A 20,881-nucleotide genomic window follows, 5' to 3' on the forward strand; every position below is an offset into this window, starting at 1 on the left:
AAAAAACGCCAATTTCATATGTAAGGACCTAATATTATATCATTTGTCTCGCTAATGAGTCGCATGCGGCACATTCAACAAAATTTCTACTGTTCTTAGATTTAAATTTATTGTAGAAATGACATCTAATATTCAGGAATATCACATATACATCAATTTACACTAATTTATATAAAATATACATTTTTACTTATTTTGCACACTTTGAACTTAAAGTGAAGTAAACGAACTATAATGAACTAATTCATTGTCGCCATAAAATAAAAAATACAAATCATTCTTATTTATTCCTATTGTATTGTTTTCATTATGTATTCGTTGATCAACTTGGATTTGGAAAAGACATCATATATTATGTACTATGATTGCCTCGTTGGTCTTGTGGCTAGATTTATATCAATCTGGTCGCAGATCCCAAGGTCCTGGGATTTAAATTCCAAGTTGGGCCAATGAAACGTAATTGGGCTTCTGTCGAAGAATCTCATTAGCAGCCCGGAGTCTGGAAGTTGGAAATGTGTACACTCCCGTACCTCAGGAAGCACGTAAACCTGTTGGATTGCCGTCCTATCGGATTATGATATTAAGAGAAAAGAAAATTGAGATTGGCCGCACATGTCACATTATGATTATATACCTGGTGCCTCGTTGGTCTAGTGGCTTGATGTAAGGCCACAAACCCGGAGGTCTTGGGTTCAATTCCCAGGTCGGGCCAATGAAAAGTTATTGGGTTTTCTGTCAGAAAATTCTCAGTAGCAGCCCGGAGTCTGGTAGATGGAAATGTATACACTCCCGTGCCTCAGAAAGCACCTAACGCCGTTGGTTCTGCGCCTGCACTCTTTCCGGTCGTGTCGGATTGCCGTCCCATCGGATTATGAGAGTTAGGAAATAGAGAGTGCACCTGTGTTTGCGCACACACTAGTGCACTGTAATATCTCCTGCGTAGTTGGCTAATCTCTCAGGAGATTGGCCGCTGTAGCCGAAATCGGTCTAGAGGACATTATATTTATATACCTGGTGCCTGTAAATAAATAAATAACACACACACACAGCTGATAGTCATGATTTAAATATAGAACACGATTCTGGTTGACATATCACATATAATAATTAAATAATATGTTTTATATAAACTTTTTTGCGCATACCATTTTTAAATAATTTATAATCAACAACTTAACCGCAACTAGATGACATATTTCGCCACAAAATTACAATCAATAGCCTTAATTAGATATTTAGATTAATTAATAAATACATAATCAAAAATAACAAATTTTTTGGACTAACGTAACAAAGAGAAGTTCTGTTGTTGTCATTTTTTTTATTTACGCATAAGCTTCTAATCCAATTATTCCATTACAGAACTTGCTTATAGTAATAGATTATACATTTTTATTCATCGTGAGAATACACCCATAAATTATAATATATTCTTGCTTACCCTATGTAAGTAGCCCAAAGCATATTAACCTAAATTTCCTAAAATATATGTACTTATAATGCCAATTTTACTATTTTTTTACTCGTAAATACGCTAAAGTAAAATACAAACAGCCCTAAATACATTTTGTGTACATTTGAAGAGTACCCAAACTTTAAATAAGATATATAACTCGAACAAAAGACAAGATGGAAAATCTTCCACACCCAGCGTTATCATCCACAATAAGGATTTATAAAGAAAAGTTTTGATCTAAATTTTTTTACGATAAAACTTTTGCCGCCTTCCCGCAGTATTGATACTGGGCTACTTTTTACTTAAAAGTTTTTTCGTGGAGTATAAGTGTGAAAGTATTTTTTTTTAATACAATTAAAGTATTTTATAATTATTAAACTTAAATTAAACTGGAAATAATTATTATTATTTTTATTTGTATGCAGAATATTGAAAAAAATGTAGTACAGGACATTTAAAAAAAATAATTACTTGTTTTAAACGCTGAATGTTTTATTATTTTATAAAAAAAATCATCTTTAAAAATAATAGTATTTGTACGACTAAGCTGTTTCGGCATTGACCCTTGTCTATCCGAATAGAATGAATAGAGTAACAAGAAAAAAAATAAAACTGTTACGCGGGAAAGTTTTACGGGTGTTGTATTATTTGGTTTTATTTTATTTATTTATTTGTTTACGCCTGCTGTGTATCCTTCTTTAGTTCTTATGTTTTTCGGCCTAGAATTTTGTGAGTTTCGAACTACATGTATAACAAATTCTTCATACACGTTTGTTTAGAGTTAGATCTTATACAATTTGGCAAAAAGTAAATTAGTCCTTTTTAACTTGAGGTTTTTTTTAAAAAAGAAACATATTGGTTTTTATCATATCTTGGAAACGACCGCGGTATACTGTATCAGATATACATGTTTAAAATTATGTTATAAATTTCCCATAAAAAATTATATTTTTCTTTTTTCTTCATGGAAAGCAGACGAACAAATAGGCGATGGTAAGTGGTCACCACTCACCTGCACTCATAGCCACTGGCATTGTAAGGTGTAAATACTTTTCATACCGTCAAGGTGCCACCGACCACGTGATGTATGATAACAATATATCCCATGGGTGTTTTGATGTAAGAAATATTTACCATCCTTTACAACGCCTATACGCCGACAACATTAGAAACTAAGATGTTATGTCCCTTATGCCTGAAGTTACACCGGCTCACTCACCCTTCAAAACGGAACACATCAACACTAAATACTGCTGTATAGCGGTAGAATTTCTGATGAGTGCTCTGATGGTACCTACCCAGATGGGCTCGCCCAAAACCCTACCACCAAATAAATTTATGGTATAATTAATAAAGTTATCGTATAAAAAAGTTCTAGCGCAAATTTATTATCCCTATATATATTTGTTTTTACTCGTAAAAATATTGCGCAGCCATCTTTAAAATTGTTTTTATTAACTCGGCAAAATATTTACAACGAATATAAATATTTACAGCTTCTCATCAATTTTTCAAGGTCGGCATTCATACAGTTTATTTTGTACAACTTAGGTACTTCAAAATGATTCTACATAATGTTAGATCGTATTTTATTTATTACATATCGTCACGTGTAATGGATCATAAAAGTGAAATAAGTACAGTACTAGCAAATATATAATTTAAGATAATAAACTTCGATCGTAACTCCGCCATTATACATATCACATATTTGTATAAAAGCACAATTTAAATATATTGATATTAATAAAATTTAAGATTCTTGTAATGTCTGATGTATATAATTAGAGTGTTTCACAAACGTAGTTTATTTAGTTCATTTTAACATTGCAATGTATTATTTTTTCGTAATTAATAATGCAAAGACCATTCATTCAAGTATCAAAAAACAATTACAAAGTTACAAACTCAATCAGATGAAATATCTTTAAATGCATATAATTATTATATTCGTACAAAACTGAAAAAAAAATACTGGCTACTATATTATAATGAACAGTAACTTAGAAAGAAAACTATTAAAAAGTTAAAACTTATAACAATATAATTCTGCCCAAGATTAATTTAAGATAAAATAGTATATGTAATTAGGTCAACTTTATACATAAATACAACTATGTACTAATTACGGATATATAAGTTTAAAAGAGATTTTTTTTCTCCTTTTTATAGCGTTTATCTATGCTAGATTTTCAATGACATTTAAATTTAAATATAACAAAATCGTCACTAATTAACTGTTAAATGATTTAACATTTACGTTTGATGTAAAATTGCTCAATACTATTTTACTTTATACTTTATTGTACACCACAAAGAGAAAAAAAAAACATGGATACATCCTAAATTAAAGTAGCGCACAATTTTGGCGACCTTATCGCTACATAGCTATCTCTTTCAGGCAACCAACACAAAACTATTGCAACTTGCAAAATTTTTAATCTGTCCGAAAAATATCTGTCACCTGTTTTAAGTTGTCAAAGTCAAACAATTTACAATAATCATTTAGTAGCGATAGGGTTGTATTAATTAAACTTGTACCGTTTTAAATATACAACATAATGGCCGTGGATACAATGAGAGAAAAAGCTTTTCAAGATTATAGAAAGAAGTTAATGGAACACAAAGAAGTCGAATCAAGATTAAAAGACAGTAAGTAAAAATGAAATTCGATTTTGCCGACTCATCACATACTCCTAATAAAAATATAGATCATTAATACATGTTTCCAAATAGTATTTTTATTTGCTATATTCAATATCTAATATGATATTTATATTATCTATAAGTTAAAAACATTTACGATGTAATTGTACATTTTTCAGTGCGTGAACAGTTAAAAGATTTAACAAAGCAATATGACAAGAGCGAAAACGATTTAAAAGCTTTACAAAGTGTTGGACAGATTGTTGGTGAGGTTCTCAAGCAATTAACAGAAGAAAAATGTAAGTAATACTCTATAATATTTGTGTCTAAATAGCAACTATCATTAAATAGAAAATTTAAAGATGAATATAGTTTAGTTATAATTAAAATTATTTTGTTTGTTTATGTTTAACCAAATAAACAACGAGCAAGAACTTTATTCTATAATATTGCTGATTGTGGGTAGGTAGTTGTTCACCTGAAAACTAATTATGGTATCTACCATAGTTCGGTTTCTAATATTGCTTGAAATGACTTACAAATGACTTAAAAAACCCAATTCTATACTTTATTACTAGTACAATTGATAGAGCATTTGGAATACAAATTGTAATATATAATAATAATATCCTAGGACATTATTCACACACGGCCATCTGATCCCAAATTAAGGAGAGCTTGTACTATGGAAACCAGACAACTGATTACTACTTTTATTTTGTAAATACATATATTTTGTATCTATATATATAAATATATATATATATAGATAATTACACCCAGATTTAGGACAAACAGTCATGTTCAAGCACACAAATGTTTGTCCTGGGTGGGAATCAAACCCACAACCTTTGGCATGAAAGGCAAGTTGGCATCTACCAACCATGCCAACTGGCTTGTCATATATTTAGAACAAACAAACTTATTTTTTATTGAATTACAACGTCAATATGTCTGTTGTAAAGTTTAAAATAAAACATTAAAATAAGGTAATATTGATCACCATCTCAATTATATGTGAAAAATAAATATTTTTATTTTATTTCATTAATTATCCTTGTAAATCTCAGCTCTAGAATATTTGTGTTAAATTTTTCAATATTCAAATCTTATGTAAATTATATATATTGTATGTAATTTTATAATGTTTCAGTTATTGTGAAGGCAACAAATGGACCACGGTATGTGGTAGGGTGCCGTCGTCAATTAGACAAAAATAAGCTGAAGGGTGGCACAAGAGTTGCTTTGGATATGACAACACTGACAATCATGAGGCATTTACCAAGAGAGGTAAATGTTATGTTATCTCTAACTTACAATATATGAACCATTCCAAAAAAAAATTAAAAATTTATTAAAAAAAAAAAACCAGTCTTTTTAATGAATTTCTTTGATTTGTACTTCTAGGTTGATCCTCTCGTGTACAACATGAGCCATGAAGATCCCGGTGATGTCACATACTCTGCTATCGGTGGTCTGCAGGAACAGATCAGACAGCTGCGAGAAGTAAGCCAGTTTTTTATTACAGAACTAGATTTTGATCATCTTAATTGGCTCATAATATAATATAATTAATATTTTTATATTTCAGGTTATAGAACTGCCTCTGATGAATCCAGAATTATTTGTCCGTGTTGGCATTACACCACCGAAGGGATGTTTACTGTATGGACCTCCTGGGACCGGCAAAACTTTACTGGCCAGAGCGGTTGCATCACAACTTGATGCTAACTTCTTAAAGGTATGCCTTTCTTTTATCCATAGTCAAGTGACAGCCTCTAAATGTTCCCCTTCTGGGATTTACTCCTGTCCTATTGAGGAGAAGAGTTTTGGAGCTTGGTTCCTTAATCCATCGATTAAGATTTTCATTAAATTCATGGGGAGATTTACTTGAGACGTGTTCCCTCACCGACAAGCAAATGATGACTTGTTAACACAATTTAAGCATGAAAATGCAGTATCACTTATCTAGGTTGGAAAATCAAGAGTAAAATATTGAAAATTACAGAGAAAAATATAAATTTGTAGGTTGTATCATCGGCTATAGTGGACAAGTACATTGGTGAATCAGCTCGTCTCATCCGTGAGATGTTCAACTACGCTCGGGACCACCAGCCTTGTATCATATTTATGGACGAGATTGATGCTATTGGTGAGTTAAATATTTATTGTACAAGACTATATATTTATATATTGTTTTTAGAATCAATATTCGAAACTGGTGGTAGCCTTATATTAAATTTAATTTTGTGTTTTGATGATTTAAAGGGAAGAGCCTTCTTGATTAAAATAAAAAATATATAGATAAAAGCGGAAAAGGGGGGGTGTCGGCTTCAGCTCAAATGCCAAAGTTTATGGAATGAATTTGTTAATAGATAATGGTCTAACTATAATAAACATTGTTTAGTTGTTTCTTTTCAGTTAAACATGATTTCTCTCTTTCCGTTATCATTGATTTGTCATTAGGAAGAAGAAAACATCGCACTGTCTCACGAATCACCCCCCTAAAAATATTTCTAGTAAAAGCTTTGACTTTTTGAAAGTCGTTGATTATAAATAAATGACGTCACAGAATTTAATATCCATTCCAGGTGGCCGACGTTTCTCTGAGGGTACGAGCGCTGACCGTGAGATCCAGCGTACTCTGATGGAGCTTCTAAACCAAATGGACGGGTTCGACTCGCTCGGTCAGGTCAAGATCATCATGGCCACGAACCGTCCTGACACCCTAGACCCCGCCCTCCTCCGTCCAGGGAGACTGGACAGGAAAATTGAGATACCTCTGCCAAACGAACAGGCTCGGTGAGAAAAATACAATAATTTTATTTAAAGACCGAGCGTCCTTAAATAGTGTCAATGTGATAACACCTTAAATAGGAAATCGTGCTGAGATTGCTCAGTGATTAGAACGCGTGAATCGTAACCAATAATTGCAGATTCAAATCCAAGCGAGCTTCACTGAATTTGCTTAATTTTTGTTAAATAATTTTTGTAAAAATTAAATATCCCTATATATATATCCCAAGTCTTAGCCCAGCAGTGAGAAATTTACAGTGTGTGACGGTAGTGTTAATTAATTTTAATTAAATTTGAATGAAACAAAACGTGGACACTAACTGCGGGCTTGTTCACAAATTCAAAGTCGCTCAGCGTGCTATGGAGCGAGCTATGCTCGGAGCATCTTTGAAGGATAAGAACAGAAATGAGATTATCCGGAAAAGAACCGGAGTCACCGACATAGCTTGCAAAATTAGCAGGCTGAAGTGGCAGTGGTGCAAACGAGTCCTAGAGTGGAGACCGCGAATCGGCAAGCGCAGCGTAGGGCGCCCTCCAGCCAGGTGGACCGATGACCTTAAAAAGGTGGCGGGCACCAACTGGATGCGGAAGGCGGAAGACAGGGAGCTTTGGCGCACCTTGGGAAAGTCCTATGTTCAGCAGTGGACAATGATTGGCTGTTGATTGATTGATAAATTTGAATGTCAGGCTGGAAATCCTGAAGATCCACGCGGCGCCCATCGCGAAGCACGGCGAGATGGACTACGAGGCCGTCGTGAAGCTGTCCGACACGTTCAACGGCGCCGACCTGCGCAACGTGTGCACGGAGGCCGGTCTGTTCGCTATCCGCGCCGAGCGGGAGTACATTATACAGGTACGATACACTACTGTTTCATTTAATTTACTCCCGGGGCTTTGACTTTGGGGCAGGTTTACTTGTGGTAGGGCTTTGTGCTTTGTGCTCGTCTGGGTAGATACCACCCACTCATCAGATATTCTACCGCAAAACCGCAGTACTTGGTATTGTTTTGTTCCGGTTTGAAGGCTGAGTGAGCCAGTGTAATTACAGGCACAAGGGACATAACACCTTAGTTCCATTTCAAGGTCGGTGGCGCATTGGTGATGTAAGAGATGGTTAACATTTCTTCCAAAGCCAATGTCTATGGGCGTTGGTGACCACTTACCATCAGGTTGCCCATATGCTCGTCCGCCTTCCTATTCTATAAAAAAAAGGTGTTAGGTATAAAGTAGTAGCCTATGTCCTTCCTTGGGATTCGAGCTAGCTTCATGCCGAATTTCATCAGAATCGTTTCGTTGGTTTAAGCCATTAAATTGTGACACACAGACGGTACATTATAGATTAATATTGTTACACTACTAATTAATAATATATAATAATATATATATATTAATAATATATAATTAATAATATATAATACTAATTGATAACAATATTATTATAATTGCAAAAGTAACACTATCTGTACACTTTTACGGCTATACCACTGATTCGATTTTGATAAAAATTTTGTATGAAGCAAGCGTGAGCCCCGAGTAAAAATTGGCTTTTTTTATTAAGACACCCTTCGAAAGGGTGAAATCGGATATAAAGGTTTGTGGGCAAGTTATACAATTTTAAAATTGTATGTACTAATGTTTTGTATATGGGTCTTGTTACTTCAATCTGTTGTTATAAAAAATAATAGAATGTGTATTTGGTCACATACCGAATTCCATGCGCATGAAGCCGCGAATTCTAATAGCTATTTATTTTTATTTATTTATTTAAGGAACACAACAGCACGATACAAAATATGTTGACATTAAAAATACAATATGCAGCTGTACATATAAAATATAGATTTTATATATAGGTTCGAATTTAAAAGACTTGGAAACCTTTTGACCGTTGATCATGAAAATTGGTACATTAGATGGAGAATATCTTTGGACAAAATTGTAATAGTTTATACACAAAATAATCAACAATATTTTTGATCAGTTGGTACTTAGAGCAATTAGTTAATTATACATTTCAAATTCTCAGGAGGACCTCATGAAAGCTGTAAGAAAGGTGGCCGATAACAAAAAACTTGAAAGCAAATTGGATTACAAGCCGGTGTAATTATAATATTAACATACATTTATAATGTCATTAATATTCATTTTTTAATAAATTTAGTTTAAATTTCTCTGGATTTTATTTATTAAATTTTAGTTCCTTTGTAGTTCCTTTTACCAATGGTAAAGCTGAGTGCAGACCTGTTGCACAAGTCTGTCCGCTTCATTATCCTAATGGTAAACTTTTTTTTTATTGACAATAGTTTTTGTGTCAATAAAAATAAAGTCTTTTTTTATTGACTTAATATTTAATATAAATTTTATTTAATTAATAATAATATAATAAATATTTAAGACGCATATATGTTTTTACGCATTAATGCGAAAAAAGTATGCATCCTTGGTTCACAGGGTGTGGGCCAGCTCAAACAAAATTCTAATCATGGTAGCTAACAGGCTAGACTGTATATTTATAAACCGCTGTCGTAAAGTTTCAGCGTAACCAGTAAATTGTATAAGTAGAAGATGGTAGTGTTTATTTAATTTTTTTGTAATTTTGTATATGAGTTGTTACTTGAATAAATAAATTATTATTAATAATAGTACTTTAAAAAAAAAAAAACAATTTTGCTTTTATATTTCTATTTAATAAATAACATTCACAAAATATTACCCTTAATATAATACTGGATTTACGCTATCAATCTTGTGTTAATACTTTGCACAAAACATACTTTTCTTAATAAATTGTTAATTTTTTTCTGGTGTGTTTATGCGTTGTTTGAGCAAAATGTAATTTCAATGTCACGTATAATAAATAAGACATGTATAGGAGTTTATAAACATAATAGGGAGCTCGTAGGTAAAACGTATATTAGTGTATAAGTTTCCATTAAAATGTATGAAATTTAGATGGCGCTTTTACAATCTCCATACAAGCGTAACACGTTAACAGTCCCCATACAAATGTTCCGATACACGGTACACGGATTTATAAATTAAAATTATCGTGTACCTATAGCGAGTACCAGGGACTCATAACGACCAAAAAATATCGCTCTACCCCCAATTATAATGATTAATAGGACTGGAGCCGATAGGATTCCGGACCGATTTCGGCCACGGCGGCCAATCTCAAGAGAGATTAGCCAACTACGCAGGAGAATAGTGCACAAGTGTGTGCGCAAACACAGATGCTCTCACACGCATAATCTGATGGGACGACAATCCGACACGATCGAAAAGAGTTCAGGCGCAGGACCAACGGCTTTACGTGCATTCCGAGGCAGTCAAATTCGTCGCTTTTCATAATAATTATAGTATCAATTTTTATTGATACTATAATATATATAAACTAAATAATCACAATATTTAGTGAAAATCTTCACGTTCACGACATTTTACTCACGTAAAAGTGTTTTCTTTTTTCTGGATATTTGATGGAGGGATGGATATTTAGAAGTCGGACCAGAGATTGAGGAATCAGTAGAGTATATTGTTAGAGAAGTCCGTGGTCTAAAGGCCCGTAGAGTAACACATGGCTCGTGTGCCTTATAGGGTACACGAACTCGACGAAACCGCAGCCCGTATACCACATACGGTACACCAAGACTGCTAACGTGTTAAAGAGAGATTTGAAGGAACGTGCTGATACTCGTTACCCAATTAATAAATATTAGTTTCATGTACCCTTTACAAAAGCAGAGCGTAGTATAAGATAGTTCTTACCTTTACAAACCTAAACAAATAAATAGAAACCATTACATGTAACATCTTAACATTCCCTTAAACATATAAATAATATATTGAAATTTATTTCCTTATCAATATTATAAATGCGAAAATGAGTTTGTTTGTCTGTTACGCTTACACGTCTTGACTATAAATAAATAAGGTACTTTATACTTCCACTATGTACTCCCTTACACGAGCGGAGACTAGATAACAATCAAATACATGCAATCTCCTATATACGTGACATTGGCGCTATAATGAGCAATCAATTTAATTATAACAAATGCTTAAGAATCAAAGCAATAGCGTCTATGGTGCGCGTTAGTTAATAACTGACTAGATTGTATTTAAGAAATCAAAACAAATAAATATAATTAAAAAGTCAAATTAATTTGTAATATTATATGTGGCAACATTGATTTTTAGTACACGCCGAAATGTCAAAATGTTTATTAAATACTTAAAAGGTACTAAAACAATCATTCTAAATGTTTCCGCTGATAGACATTAAGTAACCCTGTATCGAGATATAGTTTTTTTTTTAATTTCGGTAATAAGATATCCATTAAATATTCTAAATTTACATTCACTTAAAACTTTCAAAGCTTATTAATAAATTTTAATATATTTTAACGTTATTTTCAATAAGGCAATGATATTACTGTTTTTTTTTTTAATTTATTTAATAAAACTAGGCAAAGTCCCATTCTTTCTGGCCTTTTCTACATTTTCATAATAACATGAAAAATCAACGTAACCTTTAATCCGTCTGTCCTTGTCATACGGTCGAATTGGATATATATCGGATGAAGATTCGATTGATCGATTCGTGTCTATATTCGAATCGTTCTTATCAAAATCATTCGATCCAGACGAATACGGTTCGGAATCCATTTCGTTCAAAAGTGTATTCGATTTCGATTGAACGATCGGATTGAATCTGACAGATGCGTTTTGTTTCTGAACCGTATTTAAAGTGTCATTTTGAGGGATGGGGGGAAGGAAATTGAAATTACGTATCAATAATGTAACGTGGGTATTCGGTTTTGGCGTTAAGCTATTCTTTACACAATATGATAAAAATTCTTCCTCGATTTCTTCTAGAACGGATTGACTGACACTCTTAAAGTCAGCTTGTTTGCGGAAGTTCTCTACTATGATTTGGGATAGTTGTTTGTTCGTCTGTTCGCTGTTACCTCGTACTTCTTGGATGCGTTTGTAAACACCAGCACTGACTAAGACAAGGAACCTGGAATGTTTTAATCATACTCTTAAAACTAAATATAATAAAAAAAAATATCCAACATGTTTTTCTCATGCATTAATTTGAATGCTTAAAAAACTTAAATATTTGTTAACCGATAAAGATGTATATGTGCGAGTTGAAAGGAATAAGAGGGCCAGAAATTAGAACTATACCTAAAAATTATGTAAATCCTATGTATCGGAGCAAGTAATTAACTTTTTATGTTGTTAGTAGAAAACATAGGTTAACTTTTATTATATAGGATTCTTGTTAATTTCATTACACACTTAAAGATTGAAATAGGTAGGTACCACCCACTCATCAGATATTCTACTGCTAAACAGCAATACTTAGTATTATTGGGGTTCAGGTTTGAAGGGTATGTGAGCCAGTGTAACTACAGGTACAAGATCGATAACATCTTAGTTATCAAGGTTGGTTCACCATCGCCAATGTCTTTGGTTGTAGTTTCATTAAATGTCTTGAGTTTTATAAGAAACTTCTTCAAGGTTTTATTTTAAATTTAAAGCCTTACCTGCATGACTCGTCCAGAGCAATAGGTCCATGTATCTCAGGAGCTGCTACCACTGGTTCCGAGGAAGCAGCGCTTATTGTTGGAAAGGCCTTATATAGCCCCTTAACTAGGTAGTTACCTAGGCATCTTGTTCCAGTCTGATTGCCGAGGTATTGTGCTGGGAATCATAATAATTGTCAAGCTTTAAAATTTGACCGTGATACAATTTACAGGCAGAATCCTTGGAATCTATGATAAATAAGAATGGATGTAGTCAAGAAACATGATACCGTACCTTATAAGATTATACTTATTATAGTTAAAAATATATAATAAAATTATAGTTAAAAACATATAATAGGTCAAATACTTAAGAACTGGCAGCCCTATTGATTATATACTTTATATTTTAACCGGCCAGTAAATGAGATATTTTGCATATTCTTTTTCTGAATGTAATTTGAATATATAAGCGTACATGTCTGAATAAAAATATGTTTAATTAAATTTAAGTTGCTTACCGTTTCTAAGTTTATTAACATCTAAGCCCAATTGTGAAAGCCTCAACAATTCATCCTCATTGTTCAAACTGTGGTCAACTGTCAGTTGGACAACCCTCAACACTGAGTTATCATCGGTCCTGCACAACAGTGCTCGGGTCTCACCAACATTTGCAACATACAACTTATTGTTGTGTACAAGTGCTATAACAACAGTGGCACCTCCGGAGAGGTGTTGGTCAATTTCTTTCAAACGAAATAGAATATTATCCGACATCTGAAATATAAAATAACTCTATTAATCTTAAAAATTATATTGTATGGATACCAACAGCATATCAGGATGGACGAGGAAAAGGGGTCATGACGAGATTGACTGACTAATCTTAGTAGTAGGATATGTCCAGATTGTCATCTGAAATTTGTTGTTACATCAAACGTTCATCTAAGTAAAAATTATTAGGTTTTAACCCGCCTTTATTAAGTTGCTATTGTTTTTCAATTAATATTTGAACAAAAAAAATTATCACAATGGGTTTTTAAATTTATATTATAAATTTAAACAGTGCAACTTTGAGAATTATAAACCCCTACTTGCCATCCCCTGGCTGCCAATCACCATATATACATATAATCTCACTCCTGCCTGTAATTACAATGGCCTATTCGATCCTCTTACTAGAAATCAGCAATATTGCAGTATTGCTGTTTGTGAGTAGATATAACCCACTCAGTCGAAGTCTTTCATAAAATTCTACCACATTGATACACTTTGTACTATTTCTAAGAATAATATATAATCATTAAGTGTGTCACCTGTGTTGTATGTGTGTGCCCTTTTAATATCTGAAGCCTGTATTGTAAGCTGGTTCGTTCAGCTATCATGCCATCATAGTTCTCTATGTATGCCTTCTCCACAGACACAAATGCATTCCTATTATCAATATTTTGATTATAAATCGTAACATTTGATATAACATATGTAAATTAATAATTAAATATATTATCATGCCCATATTTTATTGATTTATATATAGGTAGAAATAACCTTAATTTATCCCTGATCTCTTCGTCAGTGTTGCTATTGGACGGTGGGGCGAATAAAATCTCAGCCGCCATTCTCTGCATAATAAATCTTGCCGCATCCAAGCCATTGTGTGGCTCAAACACGCCATACAGACACCTGAAAGTGTTTTATATAATCTATAACATTTTAAATATTAAAATAATGGAAATAATATAACTAGTAGTAGTTTCTTACATTGCTTATAACACAAACAATGTCAAGATGTAATGTAACTTTTTACATTACATCATTATTCTTTTTCATTAGTCTTTAATTATCCTAGTAAATTTTATTCTAGATTACCTTTTCATACTAGCTCATTTAGAGTCAAGCCTGCACATATTATTTTTAATTTTACTATTAATTAAACTTATCCTTTACTAAAATACGCATATACTAATTAGTCTATTATAAGTAATAATAACATTGATATAAAAATATATATCGTATGTACTTACGAATTATCTTCTGTATGACAATAAAAACAAAAATAATCGTCATTTGAACCAGGATTTCCATCTACTGGTGAGAAATAAGACGCTACGCAAGTATTCCGACATTTCGGTAAATCATCTGTCCATGGTCTCGCAATCATTTCTGTCGCCTAATAATACTACATTAAAAAATAAATTTATCGGGAAACATGTAACTTGACTATTATTAAATGGTTTTGGGTTCAATCTCAAATGACATATCAAAATAAATTCTATTGAGAAAAAGAATTGTCAAAACTCTTTTTTTCCTCCTCTGGCGTGTATAGTTGTCAAAACTCAAACTACCTATGCTAAATTTGCTTCTTAAATTGGATTTAATGACTGGATTCAAGTGGAAACTTTCATTTCTATTCAAAGTTGCCAATAGTTTATAAAATATTTTTTCTAATTTAATTTTACAATAATTTAAAACCATATAAAACATAACAATAAATTTTCATACAAATTAAATAGGTGAAAAATAAATTAAAAGATAATATTATGTTTTTTGTTTACTTTATTATATAATTTGTAAGCATGAAAAATAACATAGTATACTTTTTAAAGTGAGATATTTTATTTGTTTAATTTTTCATCAAAAAAGCATAATAATAAAACTACACTTTCTGATATATTTGTTTACATTACATAATTTAATGAATGTAATAGGTCAATTATAAATATTGTAATATGTAGAATTTAAAAACTACACTATTTTAAATCCTGAAAGAAACGATCAATAGGTAGGTTATTATTAATTATTTTGGATTTTACATAATTAATTATCTAAGTTATATTGAAGAAAGTATGATTACAAGCTCTTTTATATCCACAGAACATACATGTTAATAGACTGTTTAATCTATTAAATAAATATAAATGTATATTTATATAAGTAATTTATTTAACATATATTACAATTTTTACCTACACATATTCCTCGCTTAAAAACAATATTATCGAAATTTAATAACCGCAAAACGGAAACCAACACTTCCCACAATCAAGGGTCAAAAAATTTAAAAGTATCAAATGAGCACAATTTAGTTAAATAATATTATCAATATTAAATATGTATATATATATGCATTCATGTTTATTTAATAATTAAACGAAGGTGATTTTATTTCTATCAAATCTATGAAATGTATTTTACGTTGACAAAACACGAACAATAATATATTTATTTTAGAACTTTATCAGCCGTGCCTATTAATGAAATAACCTAAGTAAAATTTGCCGGTAAAAACACGTTACGCACGCTGCATTATACTTATAACCTGCAATTATAGCTCTCGTCGAGCAAATAATTTTCATCAATTAAATCAAATTGTTAAAAGATATTTAATTCAAGATTATTTTTGGACTTTGTGACAAAGGGTTATCAATCTTGTATTAATGCCAACATAGATATACAAATCTATTTCCTTGCATTTGAGAAAGAAGTCATTTCGGTGTCAACTTGAATGCTTATTTGCAGACTAAATTAAAAATGTTATGCACTTAAAAAAAATTGCTAATTTCTTAAATTGGAATGTAGTAATTTTAAAAAAGAATTAAAAGGAAACGACATTAATATCATTTTTTTAATAATTATTTTTGGTAGATTAAAATTTTGAGTAAGGACACATTGGTTGGGTTATGGTTCAGTGGTTAGAGCATGTGAATCTTAACCAAAGATTGCAGGTTCAAATCAGGCAACTACTGAATTTCATAAACTTAATTTGTGTTATTAATTTATCTTCTGCTCAGTGGTGAAGGAAAGCATTGTGAAGTCACTTCAGCAGCCCCTAGAGCAGATTGGTGGAATAAGATCTAAGCGAAGACACCTTTGCCCGCAGACACAACTCATAGGCTGATTAATCAGCCCACTTAACCTTTTATGATTGTAACAGATAAAAAATGATGACAGATTATGAATCATATAACTTAACTAAAAATGAAACAATGTTTTCTTTGATCAAAGTTTATGTCATGTTCTTACACAACTGTGAACCCGATCTTTTACATTTTTAATTTTAATGGTTTTTTTTTATACAATGTTAGCTCTATTATCCTAAAGAGCTGTCTGTGACTAAATTCACTTTGTTTAAACCTAAGTTTGAAATGAGAAAGCATATACTTTATACCAGTTTGAATCAACAACTTTAGAAAAATCCTTTTTTATAAAATATTAACAGGTGCACTTGACACCTTTCTTCACTATACATATAATTATATTTTTATTTCCTGTGCTGTGAAAAGAAAAAATTATGCAATAATTCTTTAATACTATGCAGTATCTATATAGCCAATATCTTAATAGGTACTTTGAACTATTTCTATTTAAGGGAAGTCCATTATTTTAATTTTACAATATAAATGTTAGTGCATGGCATAAAAAGCATTTATCGAGTTGGCTGTACAGAGAATTTCCAAAGTCATGAGCTAAAAAAAATAGTGTCCCTTCCGCTAGGCACCATCACCAACAACTTCAAAACTGGAACGCAACTATTTAGGAACACAACATAAAATACAAAACCAATATTTCTTTGAGACACACCTCAATGCCTTTGGAAACCCACTAAGTTCACTTCATCAGGTGAGCAAAATTAAAAACTAGATGTTTTCATGGGGTCTATTTAATCAATTTTTTTGTCCGCTTTGGTTTCTGTTTCTGGTTTTTTTTCCTTCTCTTTCTCTTTCTCCTTTTCTTTTTCCTTTTCCTTATCCTCAGTGACTACCTCCTTAGCTTCCTGCTTTGACGCTTCATCAAAATTACCAACGAGGTTAGGTACTTCGTCGTCCTCGTCGAGAGGTTTCGGCGGCGCCACACTCGACGCGATTTTCTTTAACTGATTTAACCCTTCAGGTCCCAGTTGACTCAGAATACCGGGGAGCATCTCAGCTATTTGCTTATTCTCTCCATGACCGGTGATAGCGAAAGTGTTCGCCGCAAGCGATGCCTGAGCTTTAGGGTTGTTAAAATGTATTACTGTGCCGTCATCTTTTATCATATTCACTTCCTCGATGCCGGGGATAGTGTTTACTGATAATTTCTTGAGAGATGATTGCAGTTTCTTGTCATCTGTGGCGGCGGTCGCATGGACGACCTTCTTCTTACGCCTCGGAGTTCCCTTGCCGCCTATGCGGACTTGTGACTGCAATTTTTTGAGTTTCTCGGTGTTCATTCTGCTATTTTAACACGCGACACCTGTCGATAAAAACACGGAGCACTTTTTAGTATTGTTTATATGTTGATTTCAGACGCGATCACAATTGTATTCCATGTAACTTGATCGTACGCACGTGTTTTGAACACCGGTTAGTTACAAAGGGAAAATGGTGGATTTGAGACAAGTTATTTCTGATTTTTGACGTCGTGAAATTGGCAGCACTGCGGAAAATTCGTTCCTTTTTAACAATTGCAACACTATAGTATTACATATTATTAAATTATCGTATAGTAAAATAATACGAATAAAAATACCTTGTAAAATATAAATTAATACTATTTATTTATATATTTTATTATGAAAAAAATAATTGTTATGTTTATTCATTTGAGAAAAAAACTATATAACGTTTAAAGTTACAAAACAGAGATGTTGTTTTTAATTACATTAAAATATATTTTTTAAATAAGTAATATTAAAATATTTTAAATGTTTTTTTTTTGCTTTTAAACTTGCTTAAAATGTGGAAATGTATTCCACATTTCACCATTTCTTAATGTTCATGTCCGTTACAAGATGGCGTTAGCCAGCGCTTATAATTTATATCAATGCCGTTTCACAATAGATGTCGCACTAAGTATGAAATTACAAATTGTTCCAAATCTTTTGAATTGTTTTATTCATCGTTATAATTAAATTTTCTTAAAAATGTATTCATAGAAATACCATTTTAAATATAAAAAATACATTCTGATATTATATTAAAGAGTAAGCTTTTAGACGTACAATGTTTCTCTTGCATAAGTAAATGTACTGTAATCATTTCCCGATTATACTACTATTACTACGTCGATATACTTGAGTGTCTCTTGGTCTTTTGGCTAGATTGTAAGACTAAGCCCCGAGGTTATGGTATCAAATCCGGATCGGGCCATTGAAAAAAATTACTGGGATTTTATTTAGAAAAAAATTCCATAGCAGTCCGGGGTCTGGAAGTTAGTAGTGTTTACACTCCCGAGCTTCGGAAAGCACGAAAAGTCGTTTGTGTGTAAATATGAGTCCGGACACGTTTTACGTGCTTTTTGTGGCGCGAGAGCGAAACTCTCCTAATTTATAAACTATTAGGGAAGATATTATGTTTACATGATTTCTGTGCTATGAATAACCCTTAATTAATAAATGAAACGTCACTATTATGGTGTATTAGTCAGTATTTTGTAACTTTTTTAAAACGCAATGTATTTTTGCAAATTCCAAAATGACTTCGGTTGTTAATAAAAAAAAATAAAAAATAAAAGTTTGTGTGGTACGAGTAATATCGCAACTTGGAAATAAAACGATGGCTACACGATATTTTATATAAATATAATAAAAATAGCAAGGAACTGGAACTTGAAAAAATGATTAATTTCTTACGTCAGTTTTTCTCAGGGTTGCCAAGTAGGGTAAAAAATACCAGTTAAATAGGTGTTTAAGTAAGCATGAAATTATATGGAAGTAAACAAAACAATTTATTACTCAATCAGTATCTATTTATTTATTTTAATTATCGAAATTTGGCGTAGTCGTTTAGTAAAGTCAATGACACCAGTTCATAAATGTATTTCAAATGTACCAAAGCATAAATAACAAAAATATAAGTTACACGCGCAAAATGAATAATATCACGATGGTTACCGAGAAAGCTCTTAGTAACAATAATAAACACCACTCATCATAACATCGACTTAACCGATAAATGTTTATCCAGTATTACTAAATGCACTCCAAAATGGCGGGATATAAAGCTGTCAACGCGATCGCTTCGCGCCATCATGTTGATTATGACAACTATTAATATTTGAAGATGTCGATAGTCGAGCGATAGAGGTTACGCTAAAACGTTTCTGAACGGTTCGCGTGCACTTATCGTAAGCGGTGACAGATGAGAATATTCTGAACGAAAGTGCGATGCCCAAATAATTATCGATTAAAACTTTTTAATACTTACCTATTGTTTTTATTTTTTTACTGTTTTACTTACGTGTATACGTATTTTCAAAGATGTTAAAAAAAGTTACTATAAAAGTTGTTCAGTATATTTGTATATAGTATAGTACGTAACATAATATAATTATTGTCATTTTTAAAAGTACATAGTGCATCAAATCAAATCAAATCAAATCAACAGCCAATCGTTGTCCACTGCTGAACATAGGCCTCTCCCAAGGTGCGCCAAAGCTCCCTGTCCTCCGCCTTCCGCATCCAGTTGATGCCCGCCACCTTCTTAAGGTTGTCGGTCCACCTGGCTGGAGGGCGCCCTACGCTGCGCTTGCCGATTCGCGGTCTCCACTCTAGGACTCGTCTGCTCCAACGGCCATCGGTCCTACGACATACGTGACCAGCCCACTGCCACTTCAGCCTGCTAATTTTGCAAGCTATGTCGGTGACTCCGGTTCTTTTCCGGATAATCTCATTTCTGATCTTATCCTTCAAAGATACTCCCAGCATAGCTCGCTCCATAGCACGCTGAGCGACTTTGAATTTGTGGACTAGTAACGCAGTTAGTGTCCACGTTTCGGCACCGTATGTCATGGCAGGTAAGACGCATTGGTTGAAGACTTTCGTCTTCAAACATTGCGGTATAGACGACTTGAGGACTTGACGAAGGTTGCCAAATGCTGCCCATCCCAAGCGAATTCTTCGATCGGCTTCCTTCTCGAAGTTGTTCCTACCGACTTGTATTATCTGTCCTAGGTAGGTATATTCACTAACAACTTCGAGAGGTTTCCCCTCGACGTATATCGGTCCCGGCACTACATGCCTATTGAACATGACCTTGGTCTTGTCCAAGTTCATACCGAGACCGACACACCGGGAAGACTCGCCTAGGCTACGCAGCATTTCGGTGAGTTGTTCCAGCGACTCTGCTATGATGACGATATCGTCGGCAAATTGAAGGTGTGAGATGTACTCGCCGTTTACATTGACTCCATACCTAGTCCAATCCAGCGTTTTGAAAACGTCTTCCAACGCGTTGGTGAACAGTTTCGGGGATATTACATCCCCCTGTCTCACCCCTCTGCGCAGTTGGATCGCCTTCGTCTTACAGTCCTGGATGTGGACAGTCATTGTAGCGGCGTTGTACAGACATCTCAGTACCTCGATATATCTCCAATCGATATGACATCTCTGCAATGAGTCGAGCACTGCCCAGGTTTCGATGGAGTCGAAGGCTTTCTCGTAGTCCACAAATGCCATACACAGCGGCTGATT

At 33.0% G+C, this 20,881-nt stretch overlaps 3 protein-coding genes across 3 annotated transcripts; 1 reads left to right on the forward strand and 2 right to left on the reverse strand.

Annotated features, from left to right (window-relative positions):
* Positions 1–3,936: 3,936 nt before the first annotated feature.
* On the forward strand, positions 3,937–9,069 carry LOC126778213 (26S proteasome regulatory subunit 10B). Its single transcript, XM_050501690.1, has 9 exons — positions 3,937–4,108; positions 4,282–4,401; positions 5,256–5,392; positions 5,510–5,608; positions 5,694–5,843; positions 6,131–6,254; positions 6,694–6,904; positions 7,586–7,751; positions 8,925–9,069. The coding sequence occupies exons 1-9, from the start codon at positions 4,018–4,020 to the stop codon at positions 9,000–9,002; spliced, it is 1,176 nt and encodes a 391-aa protein (XP_050357647.1). The 5' UTR covers positions 3,937–4,017; the 3' UTR covers positions 9,003–9,069.
* A 2,261-nt stretch (positions 9,070–11,330) lies between these two features.
* Positions 11,331–14,755, reverse strand: LOC126778196 (TGF-beta-activated kinase 1 and MAP3K7-binding protein 1-like). Its single transcript, XM_050501658.1, has 6 exons — positions 14,457–14,755; positions 13,981–14,115; positions 13,749–13,866; positions 12,954–13,209; positions 12,454–12,610; positions 11,331–11,921 (listed from the first exon to the last, which is right to left on the reverse strand). Exons 1-6 carry the CDS (start codon positions 14,591–14,593, stop codon positions 11,351–11,353), a joined length of 1,374 nt encoding a protein of 457 aa, XP_050357615.1. The 5' UTR covers positions 14,594–14,755; the 3' UTR covers positions 11,331–11,350.
* Positions 14,756–16,047: 1,292 nt separating this feature from the next.
* Positions 16,048–17,875, reverse strand: LOC126778296 (transcription factor BTF3 homolog 4-like). The gene is made up of 2 exons (XM_050501793.1): positions 17,760–17,875; positions 16,048–17,664 (listed from the first exon to the last, which is right to left on the reverse strand). The coding sequence occupies exon 2, from the start codon at positions 17,639–17,641 to the stop codon at positions 17,093–17,095; it is 549 nt and encodes a 182-aa protein (XP_050357750.1). The 5' UTR covers positions 17,642–17,664; positions 17,760–17,875; the 3' UTR covers positions 16,048–17,092.
* Positions 17,876–20,881: the final 3,006 nt, after the last annotated feature.

This window comes from Nymphalis io, chromosome 25 (assembly GCF_905147045.1).
Source record: "Nymphalis io chromosome 25, ilAglIoxx1.1, whole genome shotgun sequence".
NCBI classification, from domain to species: Eukaryota; Metazoa; Arthropoda; class Insecta; order Lepidoptera; family Nymphalidae; genus Nymphalis; species Nymphalis io.